General features: G+C 38.2%; 1 protein-coding gene across 2 annotated transcripts in view; it reads left to right on the plus strand.

Annotated features, from left to right (window-relative positions):
* The window catches only part of otog (otogelin), a 66,654-nt gene that overhangs the window by 20,618 nt on the left and 24,689 nt on the right, over window positions 1–21,347 (plus strand). For both annotated transcript variants that reach the window (XM_080885636.1, XM_080885637.1), the window contains exons 19-32: window positions 125–337; window positions 1,285–1,450; window positions 2,202–2,276; window positions 3,282–3,328; window positions 5,426–5,591; window positions 15,238–15,345; window positions 16,006–16,144; window positions 16,380–16,514; window positions 16,665–16,811; window positions 17,300–17,419; window positions 17,641–17,757; window positions 17,904–18,060; window positions 18,643–18,669; window positions 19,023–19,193. In XM_080885636.1, the coding sequence (XP_080741762.1) occupies window positions 125–337; window positions 1,285–1,450; window positions 2,202–2,276; window positions 3,282–3,328; window positions 5,426–5,591; window positions 15,238–15,345; window positions 16,006–16,144; window positions 16,380–16,514; window positions 16,665–16,811; window positions 17,300–17,419; window positions 17,641–17,757; window positions 17,904–18,060; window positions 18,643–18,669; window positions 19,023–19,193 (1,788 nt within the window). The remainder of the gene's footprint in view (window positions 1–124; window positions 338–1,284; window positions 1,451–2,201; window positions 2,277–3,281; window positions 3,329–5,425; window positions 5,592–15,237; window positions 15,346–16,005; window positions 16,145–16,379; window positions 16,515–16,664; window positions 16,812–17,299; window positions 17,420–17,640; window positions 17,758–17,903; window positions 18,061–18,642; window positions 18,670–19,022; window positions 19,194–21,347) is intronic.

Consider the following 21,347-nt stretch of genomic DNA (forward strand, 5'->3'; position numbering starts at 1 on the left):
TGATTATGACATAAATGAACAACTTTAAAAATATTTTATTTAGGGTTTGTATTTGATTCATGACATCAGAATCACAGAGAGCAAGACTTGTTTACTTGAATTATTTCTAAACTATTTTTAACAGTGACCTATGCTTCAGAAATGTGTGATGTGCTGAATCAGGATCTGTTTGCTGCCTGTCATGAGTACCTCAGTCCAACACCCTTCCATCAGCAGTGTCGCTCCGATACCTGTAAGTGTGGGACGCCTTGCCTCTGCTCGTCGCTGGCCCACTATGCTCGCCACTGCCGTCGATTCTCCGTCATCATTGACTTTCGATCACAGATATCTGACTGTGGTGAGTCACATTCACGCCAAACATATTTTGTCCAAGAATGTACCTGCTGCTACAGAGATGTCAAAATTAGCAATTATTTCTGACATATTTTTTGTTTTCATGTCTAATATCAAATCCAAATATTTCTCCCAACTCACCGTTCAAGGTCACAGATGATTTTCAAATTTCAGCTTGGAGGACATTTTAATATTTCAATATATATGTCAGTATGTCATATGAGTTATTGGCAAGACTGTTCATGGAAGTTTAATCTTTTAGGGAATGACATGGAAAAAAAAATCAGTTTAGATCAAACAGTATCAGTGCCAGCTTAGGAGTAATTTTGGAAAATTTTCCTACCAAAAACTTTCCCAAAGAAGGTATGGGATGTCTTGAAAGGTGAAACTACACTCAAAGTGGTCACCCACAGGTTTAGGGTAATCACGGGGCAACCACAGGAGTTTGTCATCCTATTTTTATTCCAGTGTGAGTCATTAAGTTAGAACGTGAGTGCATTTTAATGAGATCCACAACAAACATCATTCTTTGTTTAAATACTGGAGCACACTAATGACATGTGCCTCACTGGTTTTATGGATGACAACAGATATCAGGTCTATTTCTTGAACGTTACTCAGTGGATGAACTGATGTCACGAATCTGAAATGATTCTGCACTGTCCATTCAGCTTGCCTTTATTGGCTCTCTCGCATGTCACACACTTTAGAGATGACTGGACAAACTAAAGTTTTAAATGATGAATTAACAGACGTATGTCTTTTTTCCCCTGGAGGGGAAAAAAGTCATACACAAACCATCATTCTGCTCCAATCAGTAGCTCTACACTTTGTTGTTAAATTTGATAACTTGATGAAGAATACAGTGACGCCATCATCAAGTTAATTCCCATTAAAAGGCCAAACTGACTGTGAGTCTGAGTCTTTGCTGAACTCTGTCTTGCCCTGCAGCTGTCACCTGTCCTGCCAACATGCAGTACGGCACCTGTGTGTCCTCCTGCCAGCGCCGTTGCTCCTCCCTCTCTGTCCCGCAGCACTGTGGGGAGGAGTGTGAGGAAGGTTGCGTCTGTCCTCTGGGTTCCTTCTACAATCACCGAACACACACCTGTGTGCACAGGTAAGGACGAGGAAGTGATATTCGTAGGTAGAAGTATGTAAAGGCAAAAAAATGATGAAATATTTATATGATGAAGCAGGTGGGACTTAATACCCAGAGCAGCTTCAGTACTACCTGCTGTGCTGATGTGGAGGGTGGTGAAGCTGGAGTGACTCCACCAAACCAATCCACTCAAAGTGATATTTGTATCTGCTTTGAAGTTTAGGTCAGCTTCTAAGTAGAAAACCTGGTATCTTTGCTGCAGACATTGTAGACCCAGAGGACCTCGGTAATTGTGCTCTCCTTTTTAGCTTGCTCTGCCCTAGAAGACATGCAGCTTAATTCCTCTTAAATGTCCCAGGTTTTTACATCCTAGTGCAGCGCCATGCCTTACTTACCATGTGATAGAGTTACATCAAGGAATTCATCGTGAAACCCCCCTTTCATTCCCACTCGGGCTGGGGACGACAGATATCTGATAACCAGTGAGAAAGAATTTGTAGTACAGAAGCTGATGTGTGGCACTGGCCTATATGTTACAAAGGCTTTTAGCCTTAGCTAAACATAAATTACCACAATGTATATTATATAAATCATACAATACTGTATTTTTTTCAAGTAAGACTGGTCTATTTTGCTCCCCTCCACTTCTCCTTAATTAACATTGGTAAGGAAAAAAATTAAGCAGTGAATGTATATTTATGGGGGGAACCAAAGTCGGTCCATTTAGGTTTGTCACAAGTTCAAGTCAGGTTGTCTCTTTTTTTTCCAGGAGCGAGTGCCCCTGCAGTTTCCTCGGAGCAGATTATGAACCAGGAGATGTGATCATGACTTCAGCAGGCGTTCAGTAAGCTCCTCCCCTTCATTTCTACCTTCAGTCTAGACTTATGAGTGTCAGGCTTTATTTTTGTAAATAAATTCTGTAACAATGAACTGTGACATTACTGATATTACATGAGGCAGTTTAGTTAGCAGTTAGAGAAAGCACAGAAAACACTGGGAACTGCCTTTAATTTAGTCAGTTAAAATAATGCAGTACTGAGGAGCAGAATTTACTTTCAGAACAAAGGAGTCTAAAGTTTCTGGTTTGCTGTGGTTCAGATTTCCTAATTTTTTCTCAATAAAAAGCTCTACCTCCTGTCAGTCACGACCACGTAAAAGGAAAATCTGTGTAAGAAAAGTTTATATTTTTCTAGAGATATTCTTTTCAATCAAGTGTTTCAAGTCAAATGTTTGAATGAACAAAAGACTCCAGAAAATTAAAAAATTTTCAAAATAGAAAAAAATTGCTTTGTTTAATTCAAATTGTTACTTTAAGTTAGGCCAAGAGCTTATTAGGTTCTTCCCTGCATATTAAAAATATTACGTTTTAGAGTTCCACAAAAAACAAAAAACAAAACAGGAACATTTCTTTCCTGTTGGAGATGATGTTGGATTTCTTGCAAGTTCTGTCCAGAGATCCAACATCAGAAGACTTCTGTCAAGTAATGTAACACAGGCTGTTTGTTTAAATTGTATAGGGACCAGCTGTAATCAGCAACCTTTTTGGTGAAACAATACAATGTGTGGAAGAAAGCTAATATAATTTCCACCTTGAGAAAGACTGAATCACCTGGGGAGTATAAATCTGTTCTTTAAATTTCTAATTTGGTGAAACTCATATTAGGGAAATTACCAAAAATGAGCAAAGTCAATGTAAGAGGACAAATAACAGAAACTACATACATTGCAGTATATTGACATTATCACCAAAGTACCAAACCTGTATTTAATTTTAAATATGTGAAAATTCTATGAATTTTCTCCAGTTGCCATCATTAAGGTGAGTAATGTCTCTCTGTGCCTCCTGCAGGCTCTGTCTGAATGGTAGACTGGTGTCCCAAACACAAACAGGCACAGGTGAGTCCATTTGATTTTGTTAATCTGATCTTTTTTTTTAATCTTAAGGCAAAAACAAGAATTGAATAATAGAAGTTGAAGAGGAGTTTAGAGCTCAGAGTTCAGAAAGATATTGAGACAAGAGCTGGATGGTAGGGAAGAGTTATAGATGACTGGAAGGGTATAGCTGAAGTCGGAAACTACCAAGAAGGCATTTGTCCTTTGGACAAAGAAATGAGAACAAGGAGACTTGGTGGTAGAATGAGGAAGTACAAGACAGTGATAAAAGGAAAAGGTTAGCAAAGAAAAGTGGGATAGTCAGGGAGATGAAGAAAGTAAAGAAGTAAGTTTGGGAGGCTGGGTGAACAGCAAAGAGAGAAGAGGGAAAGGAAAGTGTTTATAATAAGTTGTACATGAGGCTGGAAAACAAGGAAGGACAAAATGACTTGCGTTGATTAGGTAGGGAGGGAGACTGAGTTGGAAAGTATGTGCAGCAGGTTAGTATGATTCAGGATAGATATGGAAATGTAGTAACAAGTGAAGAGAGCATGTTAAGAAGATAGAGGAAGTATTTTGAGTTTATGAATGTAGAAAATGAGAGAGAGAACAGATGGAGGAAAGTTAATGAATCAGGAAGTGCAGAGGATTAGTAAGGAGGAAGTGAGGGCAGGTATGAAGATGATGGAGAGTGAAAAGACAATTGGCCAATGTGACATGTCTGTGGAATAATGAAGATGTCTAGGAGAGAAGGCAGTGGACTTTTTAAGCAGATTGTTTAATACAGTCTTGGAGAATCAGAGGATACCTGGGCAATGGAGAAAAAGTGTACTGGTACCAGTTTTAAAGAACAAGAGTGATGTGCAGATCTGTAGTAACTACAGAGTGACAAAGGGGATGAACCTTACCGTGTATATGTTGAAGCTCGGTCAAGAAGAGAGGTGATGATCAGTGAGAAGCAATATGGCTTCATGCCAGGAAAGATCACTGCAGATGTGATGTTTGCTTTGTTATTGGAGAGTATAGAGAAGGTCAGAAGAAGTTGTACTGTGTCTTTGTGGATCTTTCTTATAGCCAAGAGAAGAAGAAGTATGTGAGGATAGTGCAGGACATTTAAAAGGACAGTGAGACAACGTGAGGTATGCAGTGGTGGGGGTGGTATTACAAATTGTGATGGAGGTCAGATAGAAGTGTCTGTGGATGATATTTGCAGCTAATATGTTGATCTGTAGTGAGAGTAAGAAGCAGTTGAAAGAGTCTGGAGAGGTGGAGGTATGCTCTGTGAAGAAGAGGAATGAAAGTTAGTAGAAGGAAGACAGAATATATTTGTGAAGGGAGACAGGAGGAAAGATGGACATGCAAGGAGGAGCAATAATGAAGTTGGATGAGTTTGAATACCTGGGTTGAACCATCCAAAGCAACAGACATAACAGACATGTTCGAGTGTGGTGGAGTGGGTCTAGATGAGTGTCAGGCTGATTTGTGATAGAAGGATCGCAGCTAGAGTGAAAGTTTACAACATGGTAGTGAGACCTGCTATAATGTACGGTTTGGAGATAGTGGGACTGACAAAAAGATCGGAAGCTGAGCTGGATGTAGCAGAGCTGAAGATGTTGAGTGTTTTTGAGACCAAGATGGACAGGATTAGTCATGAATACATCAGAGGGACAGCTCAGGTTGAACAGTTTGAGAGGCAGGGCTGAGATAGTTTGGACATGTGCAGACGAATTATAGAGAAGATTCACAGATGTAGTGAAGGAGCACATGCAGAGGGTGGGTGTGACAAAGGAGGATGCTAGGGATATAATGAGATGGAGGCAGGTGACTGACTGTGATACCCCCTAAAGGAAGTAGCCAAAAGAAAAATAATCAGTGGATATATATGTTTGTGTCATATCAACTTTCATACTGTGAGTACTGTGAGAAATTACAGTCCTAAGAAAATGTGAAAAAGTGCCTTTTTTGATAGTGAAGATTAATAATGCATGAGCTAAAACATTGATGTGTTTATGTTGTTCAGCATTCATACCTAACAAACTAATTTTTCACTCTTCTTCACTGTCAGTTTAAAAGTGACACCAAAAATCTACAAAAAATCTGTGATGTCATTTTTACTTACAGACAGATTGTGTCCAGAAGGTCAGATCTACCAGAACTGTTCAGAAGGGGAGGATGGCCTCCTGCCGGGAAGGGGTGTGTCCTGTGAGCGCACCTGTGAGTCTTACCTGCTCAACCTCACCTGCTCATCACACGAGCCCTGTCTGGCTGGATGTGTCTGCCCGCCTGGGTGAGTGACAGCTAGTACAAATGTATTCTGTCCATTGGTGAATAGTTATACATAGAAGGTAATGGCTGCTTTATAATGTAAAAAAACTCCTTTTGATTGGACAGTACTGCACTTTTAAAATCCATTTTATTTTAATTTGATTGTAATTCTTCATTTCACAATTTTAAACAAAAGCTACTCTCGTTGTTATGGAATCCAAATTTAAAAAGGGAAAAGGAGAAAAATAGAGAATTGAATATAAAAAATAGAAAAGGTATCTGGAAAAATTTATTTGCTTTCATTCAGCTGACTCTCTGGGATGTGTGATCTGTAGCAACAAACTAGTAAATAACAGAATTCAAAATAGAAAGATCAAACTGATTATTCACACTTCTCCACTCGTAATAACCCTGAGATTCTTGTGCATGCATTGGTCTTTAGTCACAGTGCAGAGTGGAAGTATGGTCAGACTAAAGATGGAGACTGAATGTAACAATTTAACATTTTTGTTTCATATCAGGGTAAAACAATGAGGTAAAACAAAGGGTTCCAAACTCCTGCTTAAGTGGTACAGAATCTTGAAAAGTTCACACATAGCAGACTGTAGTTATCCTAGTTAACTGTTTGGTATCAGGTTGATTGAGCAAAGGAACAAGATGTTTTTCTTGAGCAGTAAAGGTCAAGAAATGAGTGTTTCACTTAATGAAATCTTATGCTGTTAGTGTACCTGACTGAAGCTGATGTCACAGAGAAACTGGCTGCAGGTTGATTAAACTTTCTTAAAATGTCACAGAAGCCTGAAATAGTCTTCCACCCCCCTCCTTCCCATACCTGGTGATGCTGCTTGTGTGATACATGTAGTCAGCACTTCATTGTAACCATTTGTTTCCCAACATAAAGTAATAAGCAGACGTAGCTGTTCATTTTGTGTGGACAGTTTTAGATAAACTTAGCCCAGTTGTTCTGTTAACCTGACTCATCTTCTGGTTGAACTTGCTAATTCCCTGCTGGCTTCTAATACATGAATTTTCCTGGTTTTTAATTCCTTTTTTTTTGGGGGGGGGGACTGCCTTGCTTCATCTACTGGTCAGACCAGTAAAATGTATAAGTTGGAATTAAGTTTTTTTGGGGAAATTTTTACATTTATAGATTTAAAGATATAAGCCTTGTGGAAGTGTCTGTTGATGTGACATAAGGAAAAGTGCAGATTTTCTGTGGCAGACAAAGGACGGGATTCCAACAGATGAGGTGAACAGACATTATGGGTAGAATACAGTCATCTGACCCCTTTAATCCTCTCTGGCTGTCAGCCTGAAAGGGGGGTTAAGTGGTTTCATTCTGTGACATCAACCAGGAGTCATCCTGATTACAATACGCACAGGCAAGGGTTAGTTTAAGGATGTCGCATCTTATGACATATTTGCATAGATTATATAGTTGATTGATGAGAGCGCTACACCTGCAAACAGAAGGATTATATTTCTCGATTTTAGAACTGTCAAAAATATAAAATCTTTGTTTTTCATGTAAAAGCAGAAGAGCTGAATAAGTATACAAAAGAACAATGAAACAGTGTAGCGCTAAAATGGTAACTCTTAAAAGACAATCAAAGATTCTATCTGTGAACCTCAAATCACGTATTTATGAAGGATTTCCATTAACAAATAAAACTGACCTTGTTAGGCTTTCTGACATTGTCAGAGAATTTGGCCCTAGCTTTAATTTGAGAAAAAATAAAACCTATCGCTTAAGGTGATTTGGAAAACTATCTGACCAATGAAAGTCTTACATTTGGAAAACATAGACACCACTGAAATGAGAGACCATCTGGTTTGTTGCCAATATACAGATCAAACACCAACATCCTTGTATAGAGGGATGCTTTTGTAAACATTGACTCGAGTCACTTGTAAATCTGTGAAGGCACCATTAACGGTGAATGCTATATAGTTCTGGACTAACATGTACTACAAAAGATCATCAGCAAGACAATGCTGAACAAATAAACTTTAAATAAATATATATTGTACATATCACGTCAGCATCGATGATCAGGCTCCAAACTGACCTGTCTCAATTCATTTTTGTCACCCATTCACACAACTCACTAAACCCACATGACCCCAAAATATATCAAAGTAGCTGATGTTTGACCGTTAAGCATCTTGTTTGTATCCACCACCATCCACCACCACACCACTGAAAAACCATTAAAAATATAATTCAAACAACTAGTAATTGTCTAAATGTGTTTTTAAATAATCTGAAGTACTACTGTACTGTGCTATGTGTATTTATATAGTCAAAAAAATGCTAAAACAAGACCAAGGTTAGATTTTTCTTATTATATGATGAATATAAATAAAAACTTTACATTCAAGACTTGTTTTGACGGAATTACAATGAGTACTAACGGTAACATTAACATTAAAACGGAGCGATCGTGGTTCAGGGACTTGGGAATCTCATCTTGTAACCGGAAGGTTGCCGGTTCGATCCCCAGCCCTGTCTGTTTTGGTCGTTGTGTCCTTGGGCAAGACACTTCACCTACTGGTGATGGCCAGAGGGGCCAATGGCGCGATATGGCAGCTTCTGTCAGTCTGCCCCAGGGTAGCTGTGGCTACAAATGTGGCTTGCCTCCACCAGTGTGTGAATGAATAGTGGAATTGTAAAGCGCTTTGAGGGTCTCGAAAAGAGCTATATAAATGCAATCCATTATTATTATTAAAACATATCTGCTGTCTCTCCAAGAAAATAACCCTAATGTATGTCAGTGAAGACTGCCATTAGCTTAAATTCTTAGTGGTTAAACTGGTGAAAATTAAAGCATAGTCTTTCTCTAAATCTCATTTTGAAGCATAAATGGCAGAAATAATAGAAGCCTTAAGTTTTACTGAACAATTAGACTAATTTAAAAAAAAAGAGGAAACAATCAAAAGTTCTCACAAACGTATTTTTTTATTCAATAAAAGGGCAGATCCATCCCAGAGTATATTGCTATCTAGTTAACTAATATCCATCATTTCTCTGTCTTATTTGTTTTTCCATATTTTTTACCCTCAGTGCCTACCCACCCGTGTTCCTGTCAGGTTAGATGATTAGATTTCAAATTTAAATGTAAAATTATGACATTATACTTGACCTGAATGCATATGCCTTGGTTCACTGGATAAAAAGGGGATCTGTTCTTTAGTTAATCGTTGCCATGGTGAATCTTAGTATTGAAGCTCTGTTGAGGATTGCTTTCTTTCTCTACAAACACATTCAATTCAGGGTCAACATACTCAGAGTTGATTGAACTTACTTTGATCATCCTACTTTCTTAAAGAGGAAACTGTGAGTTGCTGATCTCAGAGTAAATCAGCTCGGAGTTTGTGGTTAGACTCAGAGTTTGTTGAACCGACTTCCTGGAATTTGGCCTTGCATTGAAGCTCCCCTTGGTTACTTTAGCTCCGTTCTATAAATAGCACCAGTCTGGGTTTTCTGCCTGTTACTCAGAGCACTATCTCAGCAAACCTACTGAAATATAGTGATACGGTGAAAAGGTCGGAGAGGGGCAAAAATGGTCATCTGAACCCTGAGTCACCTTTGCTGACCTCACTGGTGTGATTCAGATATCCCTGTTCACTACATGGAGCAAACTGACCTTTTGGGTGTCAACAACATCATAACCTCTAAATCTGTCGTCCAGTTGTAGCTCAGGTGTTTAAAAAGTCACTGAAACCTGAGTTAAAAAAATATGGCACAAAGAAATCTCATTCAGCCCTTCTGCTTCTTGATGACAGATGTATTAATGAGTGTAGTGATAGTGAGACAGTTTTAAGGTTCACTGGGAGATCAACTGATCTGTATGAGATCAGCCTGGAGTCATATTCTGCTACATAGAAGCCTGTTTGTTTTTCTGCTAATCAAGGGTTGTTTTTACAGAAGAAACCTTTATTATGATTCTTATTTTAAAGATTTATAGAGTTCACAAATCAGTGATGTTAACATGACTCACCACACCCTCCCCCAAAAATTCTAAATAAGTTTAAAAAGCAAAATTTAACTACCTTAATATTGTATTTTGGTAGCATTAATGTTGGCAAACATTAAATTTAGTCTTAGCTAGCTAGCATTGTGTTTGCATTAGCAGGTATTCAAAATAATTCATTCAGTATTGATATTTAAGTTGTCGAGGGTTAGGGTTACGAGCTAACTGGCAAAATTCTACAGGGTGAGTTTCTCCGTACTGTTAATATTAATGTCATTGCTCTTATATATATATGTGCATTTGTGTGATAAATACAAAATATGCAATTTTATTTCCTAATTCATATTTAGAACATACTTTGTGGCTGTTCACTTTGAAAAGTGCTGCTTTCATGCCTTTCGTCCACCTGTAATTTTTCTTTCAGGGCAATGCATGATGGTCTACAGTACTGGGGGCTGTCTTTCTAGTCTTTCACATTTCATCACCAGTCACCAGAATGAATGATAGCAGCTTATTAGCAGCTTCGTTACAGATGCAATCAAGAAATGTGGCTTGTCAGAAATACTTAATCAACCAGTCTGCTATTAGCTATTAGCAGACTGCTAGCAGACACAAGCATAATGTGAGCTTTGTTTCCGGACCTGTTTATTTCTGTTAATTGAACAATATCTCAAGGCTAAGTTCTCTGGTGAAATTAAGCCATCTTTGGTAGAATAGAATTAATAGGATGAGTAACAGTAATAGCTTTTTTTCAATTGTGAACATTGAGCATTTGGGAATTTTTGTGCACAACCTTTTTATGAGACACTGTGGGATTCAGTGAATACACTGTATATTATGTAAATATTCAAATTCACTATGCATTTGGACAGCAATACTAATACCAATAGTGTAAAGGATGAATCTGATGAATAGTTTTTTGCCCAGTGAAAGCATCAAAACAGGAGCTGTTTTGAGGAAAACACCAGGATTCAGTTCAAAACTTACCCCTGTCTGTTTATTGACTAATCTTTGTTAGCATTTCTCAGCAGTTAGTTTATCTACCTTCTCAGATTCTCTTGTCTCTGACCTGAAAGGGCTGAGATGCATTGGCATTTCTTTGTACCGTTTTCAAACAACTTAGTTCTTGAGTATTTTATAGGATGATGTTGGTATTTACTATGCTTTTACAACTGTCTGAGCTTACAGCACGATGAGGTTTGTATAAACACTTTAAAAAAAATAAAATGTCACATGCAATAAAAAAAATCACAAATCTTTATATAGAGAGTATTTAAAAATCTAAAACAGTTGAAACTGGTACATACCAAATTTATTGCAGCTTATTTTCTATATAAATGATGAATTTGAGGACAAATAAAAAAACACATCTTCCCTAACCCTAACCCCCAGACCTGAGATGTAGCTTTTACTTTTAATTAATTCTTCAAACCCTAGTGTCATATTTACATCTTGGACATTGAAATAATAACCTTTATAAGATTTCTGATTTCAATAATATTAACTATATCTCCACAGCTTTAGTTGTGTTTACTAAAGCAGTCAACAAATGATAAGCAGCTTCTTCTTCTTCTTATATTAACTCTACACTTAAATGACTATCAAAATACAAAAACCCTTTCTAAACTCAGAGTCAACTGCAAGGTATTCATCTGAAGCGGGACTTTAAAACCTCTAATGGGAAATGATTAGCTGAGGTGCAGACAGATGAATCCATTGTGTCTGCATTCACAATGGCACACTTTGTTTATGATCAAAATGTAGACCATTCATTCATTCCTTCTGTGTCAATTAGTCCAGCTGAACTCATATGAACCTGGACTTTCAGGTGCAAAACAGAAACATGCAGCCTGCTGGAATTTGGTTTTGGTTACAGGTTTTGTTTTAGTTTAGACTCATGAGATGATTCAGTGTGTTGTAAGCAAAAACAAGTTTAGGTGATAAAGATGATATACCTTGTCAGGTCTGCTGCCTTTTGAAAGAGCTAGTGTCTAGGATAAGTGGGGAACATCTGGTTAAAAAAAAAATTATTTACTTGCAAAATGTAAAAATGTAGTAAAGTATATCCTCCTCATCCCAGACTTTGCACTAAGACGCCCCAGTACTGAAAAAATGAGGCAATTTGTAGCAGAAATTATTTTATGCATTTTATTAACTGTGAAATGGTCATCATGTCAGCATGTTTTGATCTGTGTGTGATAGATCTCACACACAGGGTGGCTGTGGCTCAGGTGGTAGAGCAAATCAGCTACTAATTGGAAGGTCGGTGGTTCGATCCTTGGCTTCTCCAGTCTGCATGCCAAATATCCTTGGGCAAGATACTAACCCCAAGTTGCCCTCTGATGCGTTCATCGTCATCAGAGGGTCTAATTGCTTTCTGGTCATACTCATCAGTATGATGAGTATGACGATGTGTGAATGTACTTTAGTTTGCACTTGTGTTTAGAAGTGCTTGTATGAATGGGTGAATGAGGCATGTTGTATACAGCGTTTTGAGTACTCCGGGAGAGTAGAAAAGAAAAACATCAGTCTTTCTTTAAATTATTTTCTGCCCCAAATAAACGGATCAATTCACCTGCTAATCTTGTGAATGTAATTTACGATTGCAAACGTCATTAATAATCTAGGCCATAGGCTGCATACCGTCAGGGATAATTTTCAGCTTATTGTCTCTACTTGGTGTGCAACACTTGGGAGTACACTCAATGCAAGGCAGACTGCAGTCGAGCCATTGCGCTGTTTGACTCATCTGTCATCATGTTTTTCAACTACTTATTCCTCAGTCCACTTTACATCACACGAAAGAATGAAATTCAAAATGAGGGCTGTGTTTATGAGAATTTATTCATAATGTGCTCATAGGTCAGAACAATAAATGATTTTCATATCTTTGATCAGAGAAATTGATACAGCAGTTTGGCTGCCAGATAAAGGAAGCTGTTAGCACCGTTTTATCTGTGGTGTAACTCTACTCAGATGAACCTGAGGTTTGTGGCGAGACTATTCAGTATGTCACGGCAGCCTCGCCAGTGGATATAGCTCAACCATGGATATTACAAGATACTTATCAGCTTCGTCTTGCAGAGACGAAAGCAAATGGATGGTTGCAGACAAAGACTGTTTCTTTCTCTATCTCTGAGAATCCTAATTGTCTGGTTTTCTCATGTAGCTAACATGAGCGTTACAGTCCACAGTCGCCCACCCCTGAAATTTGTTCTGGGTTCCTGGCATCTCTCTGCTCTGGAAGCAGACCTGCTTTGGCTCTACCTCTGTTATTCTCTTGGCAAAATGACAACGCTATAACTTGATAGCATGCCTTTAGGTCACTGTTCTTCAATAGTTAAAAAACACTACTTTCAGAGAGATTGGATTATTTAGATGCAGAATTTTGAATTGAATTGAATCTTTATTTTGAACATGTTTAAATAGTATAACAACAACAACAGAGAAAAAGAGACAAGCAAACAAAACAAAAGGAAAACAAAGCAATAATAATTATAAATAACTTAAATATAAATATAAGTTGCACCCACACACACATATACACATCCCCAGTGTGAAAATAGTGGGTGAGACACCCGATCAAAACCCTACCTCCTCCCTGTACTTTGCAAAAAACATATTTTTGAACTGAGTCATGCTGATTGCTTCAGTTCTTCACTTAGTCTATTCCACAGCTTCACTCCACACATAGAGATGTAAAAACTTGTTAATTTTGTACGGATACAGGGATGTTTTAAATTAAATTCAACATGATCATTTGGAAATGATTTGCCTATTTAGATTTCAGGAGTGATTAACCCTCCTCAATGAGTGCCTTACAAATTAAATCATACTCTCTGGTAGGGGCAGAGCTGCTTGTGCATCATGTTCATTTGGTAGTAAACGGTAAGCGGTCTTTGATTTTTAATTAATGTCTGGCTGGCAGTGGGTGTTTGGTTAGGGTCAGGGAAAGTTAGTAAGTAAACGGATATGTGTAGGCTGTTATAGATACTGTTTTTGGTGTAATTATTGGACAATTATTTGTCCGTCAACTTAAAATGAACATAAAATCATGTTAATGGAATTTAAAAATGCATAGTCTTACATCGGTTAGGTTCCTCAAGTGGTGATTGTTGGTTTGTACTTTCATGTTACTCTGTAAACATGTAAATAGCTGACAGAAACTGTCTCATAATCACCATTTAGCAACATAAACCTGAGGCTACAACCCCACACACCAACACAAATCCTTAATGAGGACACACATGTCTAAAATCTTTCTCATAGTAGAATACAACGCTGACCGCACATAGCAAAAAAAAAAAAAACAGCACAAGTGAGCGATCGCCACAATGATTCTACTTTAGAAGGATGAACAGGTAGAAAGGGAGGCTGCAGCCTCACTCCTCATCTGCTTGTTGCCTGTTGAAGTTAAGGGTCTGCATACTCAGTTTGGTATTCACTCAGCTTCCACTCTGGGTTCTTAAACCCAGCTTAGTCTTGGCAAGCACCTGCCAAGACTAAGCTAGTCTTGGCAGGTGCTTGCAAAGAACCAAAGTTGTGTTAGCAGCACAATGCGGTTGTTTCTGTCTTGGATGCAGTTTTCCACATTACCATTTATAAATTTCCATATCCATGCTCTAGACTGCCTCTGACACACATAATTGCAGTACTGGGAACCAGTTTCCTACAAGAACTGGTTCTCGATTCCTATCCGTAAATATCATGGTAATTTTAGATTTCTAATGATTATCTGTTTGATTTTCATGGCACAATACATCACAGCATACATCTTTAAAAAGCAAGACCTGGGTACAGAAGTTTGAATTTACTTTGGAAATTTCTCTAATCCACACAGGGTCAAAAGTATACATAAAAGATCAGATATATACACATGCCCCCACTAATATTTCACTAAGCGTCCTTTAGGAAGTTCCACCTCGTTCAGATGCTTGTGATAACCATCAGGAAACCTCTGGCAAACCACTTAAAAAACAAAACAAATATCACTTCAGTTTATTGGGCTTTGCAGGTATTCATTTATGTACATTTATGATTTTGACTCTTTTTCAGCCATTCTGTTGTAGATTTGATGCTGTGTTTGTGATCATTATCCTGTGTTATGACTCAGTTTTAGCAAATTTTAAGCTGTTGGAAAGATGGTTTTACATTTAAATAAACTGCTTCACATTTAAACATGTCAGATACATTTTCAGTGGCAGTGGTGATGAAGGCAAGTCCAAAGCACTGCACCACAGTAATTCAAGATGCTTTCAAGATGTCATGTGCTCCTGTTTTTTATCGAGACTTTGTATTAAAAAGGATATAGATTCACACTAGTCTTGTTGTAAAATCTTAACATCTTTATACTCTGTCTTGGTGTTTTGAATAAGAATAAGCTTAGCAAGGGGCAGGTGCGACTAAGAATGACTTGTTAATCACACAATGAAGCATACCCACATTTAGTCTCCTTGTTGACTCTAATGAATATGTTTATAACATCAAGATATGTGTGCAGAGAGATGAGTAGAGTGCTTGACAACCAAGTCTTTTTGATCCCTGCTGGCTATTAGAAAAAAACATGCTGATTTAAGGCACTTTAACACTGGCTTTACTTTTCAGCCCCAGCATACAGAATTCATTGGTCTCAATTCTACATAAACTCAGTGCTTTAAAAGTGTTTTTCCTTTAACAGTTGGGTGTTTCCCACAGGCTGCTGAAACATGGAGATGAGTGCTTTGAGCCCGCTGCATGCCCCTGTCTGTGGAAAGGAAAAGAGTATTACCCTGGTGACAGAGTCTCTTCGCCCTGCTACCAGTGGTATGTTTCCACAGATTCAGTGTTTTTAGAAAATTTTGTTCATTAAAATTGAAAATCTTCCTTTCATGTTACATATCTTCACATATCATATTTCCCTTCTCTCTATAGGCAATAATTCATTTTGTCACGCTTTACAAATTTGGTCTTGGCCTCGCCAACAATAGCTGTCAAATTAATATGATCATCAAGCGTTTGCTTAAATTTCTAGTACCATCGCCAATTTTTCAAAGTCAGATTTAGCCTGAAAGCTCAGAATCCCGAGGTTGTCAGAGCATCGAAAGTGGCCACCTGATATCTATAATTCTCTGCTATCACAGCACAGAAAAAGGCCTTGAAAACAGAGCGGGCCCTTGTATGACTCTTTGATTCTCTGCTTCAGACTGTTCATCGCTAGTGAAAGGAAACACTCTCCCAGTGATCTCAGTCATTCTCCCATCCTTCCATTTCTTCTTCAAGCCTCAGCCAGGGAAGAAGATGTAGATGACAGCCTAATAGTGCAATGAGCTGCAGTTCAGCCTTTGACAATTCACCGGTCACTTTTCTGCCTTCTGTAAACCTGAGGCTCTCAACAAAAGGAGGCCATTAGATGTGAAAAAAATGTCCTCTAACTAAGTGGGAACAAGTTGATGCCGAATCACTGAGGCATTGCTGTCTTTGTAGTGTTTGCCAGCATGGGACGTTCCAGTGTGTATTTCAGCCGTGTCCATCGTTGTGCACGGCTTACGGTGATCGCCACTACAGGACGTTTGATGGGCTGTTATTCGACTACGTTGGAGCATGTAAAGTTTATCTTGTAAAGGTATGTGAGAAAAAGATTATTATAGCCATTACATGAGCATGTGATATACTTTTTGGTCCATAACAGTGGACCCCCCCCTTACACACACACACACACACACACACGCACACACATGCACACACACACAAACCTGCTTTACTCTGTAATAATAAACACTAAGCCTATTGTTACACTGAGATTTCTAAGCTATAAAGACATTTACTGTTACAGCAGCTGTGTTTTCTCACCTCCACAGAGCAGTGCTGATATAATGCTCAGTGTCACAGCTGAGAACATCGACTGTTTTGACAGTGGAATCATCTGCAGGAAGTCCCTGCTGATCAATGTTGGAAGATCCTTTGTTGCTTTTGATGATGACACTGGGAAGCCAGTAAGAGTCACTTTTAAAGCAATTTCTACTGCTAGCGCAGAGTGATGTGCTGCACAGTGTCTTTGTGTGTCAGCTTTGTTTCTTCTGAATAAGATTTAAGGATTTTTCAGTGGATAGCTGCCATCTAACTACAGTCACTCGTTTATGCAGAATCCATCCAGTGTGATTGACAGGAAGCAGATAATGTTCATCTGGCCAGCTGGGTACTTCACAGCGATTCATTTCCCAGAGGAAGACGTCACAGTCCTCTGGGACCGAAAGACTACAGTGCATGTCCAGGTTGGACCTCGCTGGCAGGTAAGATGCTGGTTCAGTGTTTTGTTTTGTTTTTTGCAGATCTTCAGCTGATCTTCAATATAAGGTGACTCCACAAATGATACCTAATAAACTGATGTTATACCAGTTTGATATTTTAGGATTTTTCTGGTTCCTAATTGAGCTGAGTGACCTCTGAGTTATCTGCAGCCATGATGGGAATCACTTGTAGTTTAGCTGATTATTTTTGTGAAAGGTCGGACGGTATGTTGCTATGAATCGTGGCACGTCCTTTCCTTTCACAAAGGAACATACAGCGAATCATCTCAGAAGCACTGAAGAACTTAACAGATTTTTTTTCATTCAGACTGTTGAACACACCACTCTCAGAGCAGCATCCAACAGGCAGTTCTGTGTTACTGTCAGTCACAAATTTTAAGAGGCTATGATATAAAGTAAAATGTAATATCATGACGGTATTAACAACATATGAGCTAACAGGCTAAAAAGAGGCGATGTGATGTGTTCAGGGGAAGCTGAGCGGATTGTGTGGGAACTTTGACTTGAAGACAGTGAATGAGATGCGAACGCCTGACAACATCGACTCCCCAACACCACAGGAGTTTGGAAACAGCTGGACTGCAACAGAGGTGAGCAAAACATCACCTGTATGTTCATCATGCTCTGATGATCTAATGAAGGCAATTAACTGTGAAATTAACATTTCACTTGGACAATAACTTGCAAGCCTATTCATCACAACTTCAGTTTATTTGAAAACTGAAATAGTGATTCATTTATAGTGAAATTGATCTTTCTCATTTGACATAAATGTTTCTTTTTATCTCCCTGTGTATGTGTGCGTCTTTAGTGTGTAAACAGTCCAGATATCAGACATCCCTGCACTCTCAGTCCACTCAGAGAACCTTTTGCAAAACGACAATGTGCTGTCCTGCTCAGTGAGATCTTCCAAGCCTGCCACCCAGTGGTGAGTAACAAAACGTCTCTACCCTGGGCTTTTTACAAGTACTACAGACTTTTTAATTTTTAATTAAGGGGTAAAATTCTACTTGCTATTAATTCATCTATTTGTAATAAATTTGTAAAAAAATTATTTCTTATATTTGCCCTTAGGTGGATGTCACCTGGTTTTACATGAACTGTCTAGCAGACACATGTGCCTGCAGCCGAGGAGGCGACTGCGAGTGTTTCTGCACCAGTGTGGCGGCGTACGCCCAGCGTTGCTGCCACCAGGGTGTACCTGTGGACTGGCGTTCTCCTTCTCTATGCCGTGAGTCAGTCAGACCACAGGGAGTAAAATTCCCATCTAGTGTTTCTTGCTAACGTTTGCAGATTTTATTTGTTAAAGCATTCCTTTTTGAACATTTTAATGTAGACATTGTATGTTTAATTAATTACAGAGGAATAACTGAGCTTCAATAGCTTATCTGGAAAAAAAACATAAAAACTAAAAAAAAAATGATGTTCTAATTGTAGTTACATCGTTATCAGTTAAACTGCTATCAGTTGAAAAGCGGTTGTTGAAAAGCAAATTATTATTAATAGTTGTCATAATTAATTATATATAAATTCTTCTCAACAGTAAAATTAGATAATTTATGTAAATGTCAAGATGGAAACTATAAAAGGGAAGAACTTGATGCAAGTTTAAACTATGTTGTGGGGCATTTTAAATGACCATATATTGATATTGATCTTAAAATCCTATACTGGTTAGGCTCTAATAAAAATTAATATCTACTTTTCGTGCTTATAAAGTACCTTTCAGTACTACTTTCATAGTATTTATATCATTATTGATAGTAGTAGTACTCATCCTGTTATTAATAAGAGTCTCTTTGTTTCCGTGCAGCGTACGATTGTGAATTCTACAACAAAGGTATAGCAATTTCTCCACACATGCGCACGCACACACACACACACACACACACACACACACACACACACACACACACACACACACACACACATATATGTGTGTGTATGTATAGAGAGAGAGAGAGAGAGAGGGAGATTTCTATATATAAATGATATGCCCTGCACTTTATATAAAGAAGTATAAATGTATTATTAAAATGCAATAATATGCAATGCAACATTGATTATTTTAATGAAATGACCACTCACAGTCAAGTATTATGCAGTGATAGAATAGCAGTTTTTAGGCTGTTGGAGAAATTATGAGTTCAAAGAGGTAAAATCCTACAATAAAGTGTGGATGCCTGTCTGCAGTTCTGGGTAAAGGTCCCTTCAGGCTCTTTACCTTCAGGGATCGGACGACACTGTTGGCAGCCAGCAAATCCAGCAGCTTTGTGTTCCTGCAGCGTGGCAACATCAGCGACACCCCTGACATCATCTCGCTGTTCATGATGACACCTGGCCTCAGCAGAGCGCGACCACACGGTGAATGAATTTGTTTAAAATGAAAAGGTTTACTTTGTATACAGAGAGAGATTCATTTCATTGCAGGAAAAATAATAACTGCTCAAAAAACTGATTTCGTTTTTTTTCTTCTATTTCAAATGATGATGTCAGCATTTTAATTACAACTGTTGACAATAATTATGACTTCCAAGAGGAAGGAAGTTTCTTGTGTTTTTATATTTAGTGAGTGTGGGAAACTGGTTAGTTCAGAAGCTTTATAGTTTTATTTTACACTCATTTCTTTTCAATGTAGAAAACAGTCTGTGTCTGCTTTACTAGTGTAGGGTTTGGTGGTATCAGTGCATGAAAGAGATCTTCTGTAGTGGGTTTGGGAAAGTTTGATCGTTGTGTAGATACCACAGTGGTATATTTTCCTGTCAGCAGAATACAGCAGGCTCCTGAATGAAAGAGACGCAGGTATGCTGGTTGAAAGCCAGTAGGAAGCTGTTTAAACAGGGGAGCTCTGATGTTAAATTCACAGCTAAAAAAAAATTTGTTTCTTTGGCCAAATCTGTAATGTCTGGTTTCTCAACTCTGACTCTTTACCTTCTGGTGACTGGACAAGGAGTCCAGTTCTTTTTTCTTGGAAGAAAAAAAACAACACGAAGGAAAAAGGCGTAAGAATGCAAACTTTAATATCTATTCTGTAAGTGTGGTAGACTCTATTTATATATATTCAGCTATCAATTTCAAAATACAAAGCTTAGCAATCAAGCTGAAAATACAGCAGCGATATATTATCATTGTAAAGTTTTAGCAAATAATTGTTAACCCAATGTTTTCTCTTCTTTTAGCTGTTGATTGCTGTTGCTATTGCACTCATTGTTTGGTTGGCCTTTGCTGAGCAGATGCTATCTGCCTCACACCTTTTAAATTTATTATTAATAATAGTGAACATAAAAGTTCCAAAAACCAAAACATGTGTTAAAAAACTCCACTAGACTGAGAGCAGCTGTGTAAAGTTTGTTTAGAGCAGTGGTCCCCACGGGCCACGGACCGTTAGTTGTTTGGTACCGGCCCACGAGAGTTGAGGCTCGGGTGTGAGATTTATGGTTTCCAGGGCTTTTTATTGGTTTTTATCTTTTTTTTATTTATCGTTTTTATTGTTAACTCTGTTTCCCTGGGCCTTTTCATGTGTGTTATGAATAAATCTTTTTTTTTTTTTTTGTACCGGTACTGGTTTTATTTAGTTGTATCTGTGACCCCTTAAAGGCTGGTCCATGAAAATATTGTTGGTCATAAACCAGTCCATAGCGCAAAAAAGGGTGGGGACTGCTGGTATTTACGTCATAATTAATGTTAGCTTATTAGCGCTTTAAAAACTGCCTTGTGGTGCCTTCTAGTGTTTGAATTTAAAGTTTGAGCTTGAACTTCTTTTCCTGATGAAAGCACGATTCCTACATAACAGACATGTGTTTGACATTTTATTTTCTGGATGATCTTTCTCCATCCTGTCATCTTACATTAATGAGAAAATCAGAGTTTCACTAAGAATCTCTCTCTGCAGCGACTGAAAACAGGCTAGCTGGCTTTCTCATCTTTCACTGTTTCCTTTGTGTTTGGCAGTGTTTGGAATGATTTGAGTGCGACCTGTGAAAACACTGATGGAGGAGATGGACTCTCATTGACTTACATTGGTAGCATGGCCCAGAGATCAGATTGCTAAATGCTAATATAGCAACCTGAGCTGCAGGCTGGTGAGCAAGCCAAGACACTAGCTTGTTCCAAAGCTAGTCTCACTTTTTATCACATGTGAGCGGAGATACTGCTGCACTTTGGATTATTTTCATACAATATACATTTTCTTCCACTTAATAAACTTTAAAAATTATTTTACACTTGAAAAGAGGACCGAGGAATGTAATCAAGTGATAAGCATAAGAACATGTAATATGGATTCAAAACTTCTATTGTATTTTGGCCTTCAGTTTTGGTGAAAAAGTGAAAATAAAGCTGCACCACTAAATAATTTCTATTGTGAGTACCAGTAGGTTTTCTTTGTGTAAAGGCTGTGTTCAGCTGCCATGTTAAATGTGCTGCTATGAGGATCTTTCTTTCTTTCAATTTTATTTATACAACTCCAAACCACAACAACAGTCACCTCAAGGCACTTTATATTGTAAGGTAGACCCT

This window comes from Rhamphochromis sp. 'chilingali', assembly GCF_963969265.1.
Source record: "Rhamphochromis sp. 'chilingali' genome assembly, chromosome: 6".
NCBI lineage: Eukaryota > Metazoa > Chordata > Actinopteri > Cichliformes > Cichlidae > Rhamphochromis > Rhamphochromis sp. 'chilingali'.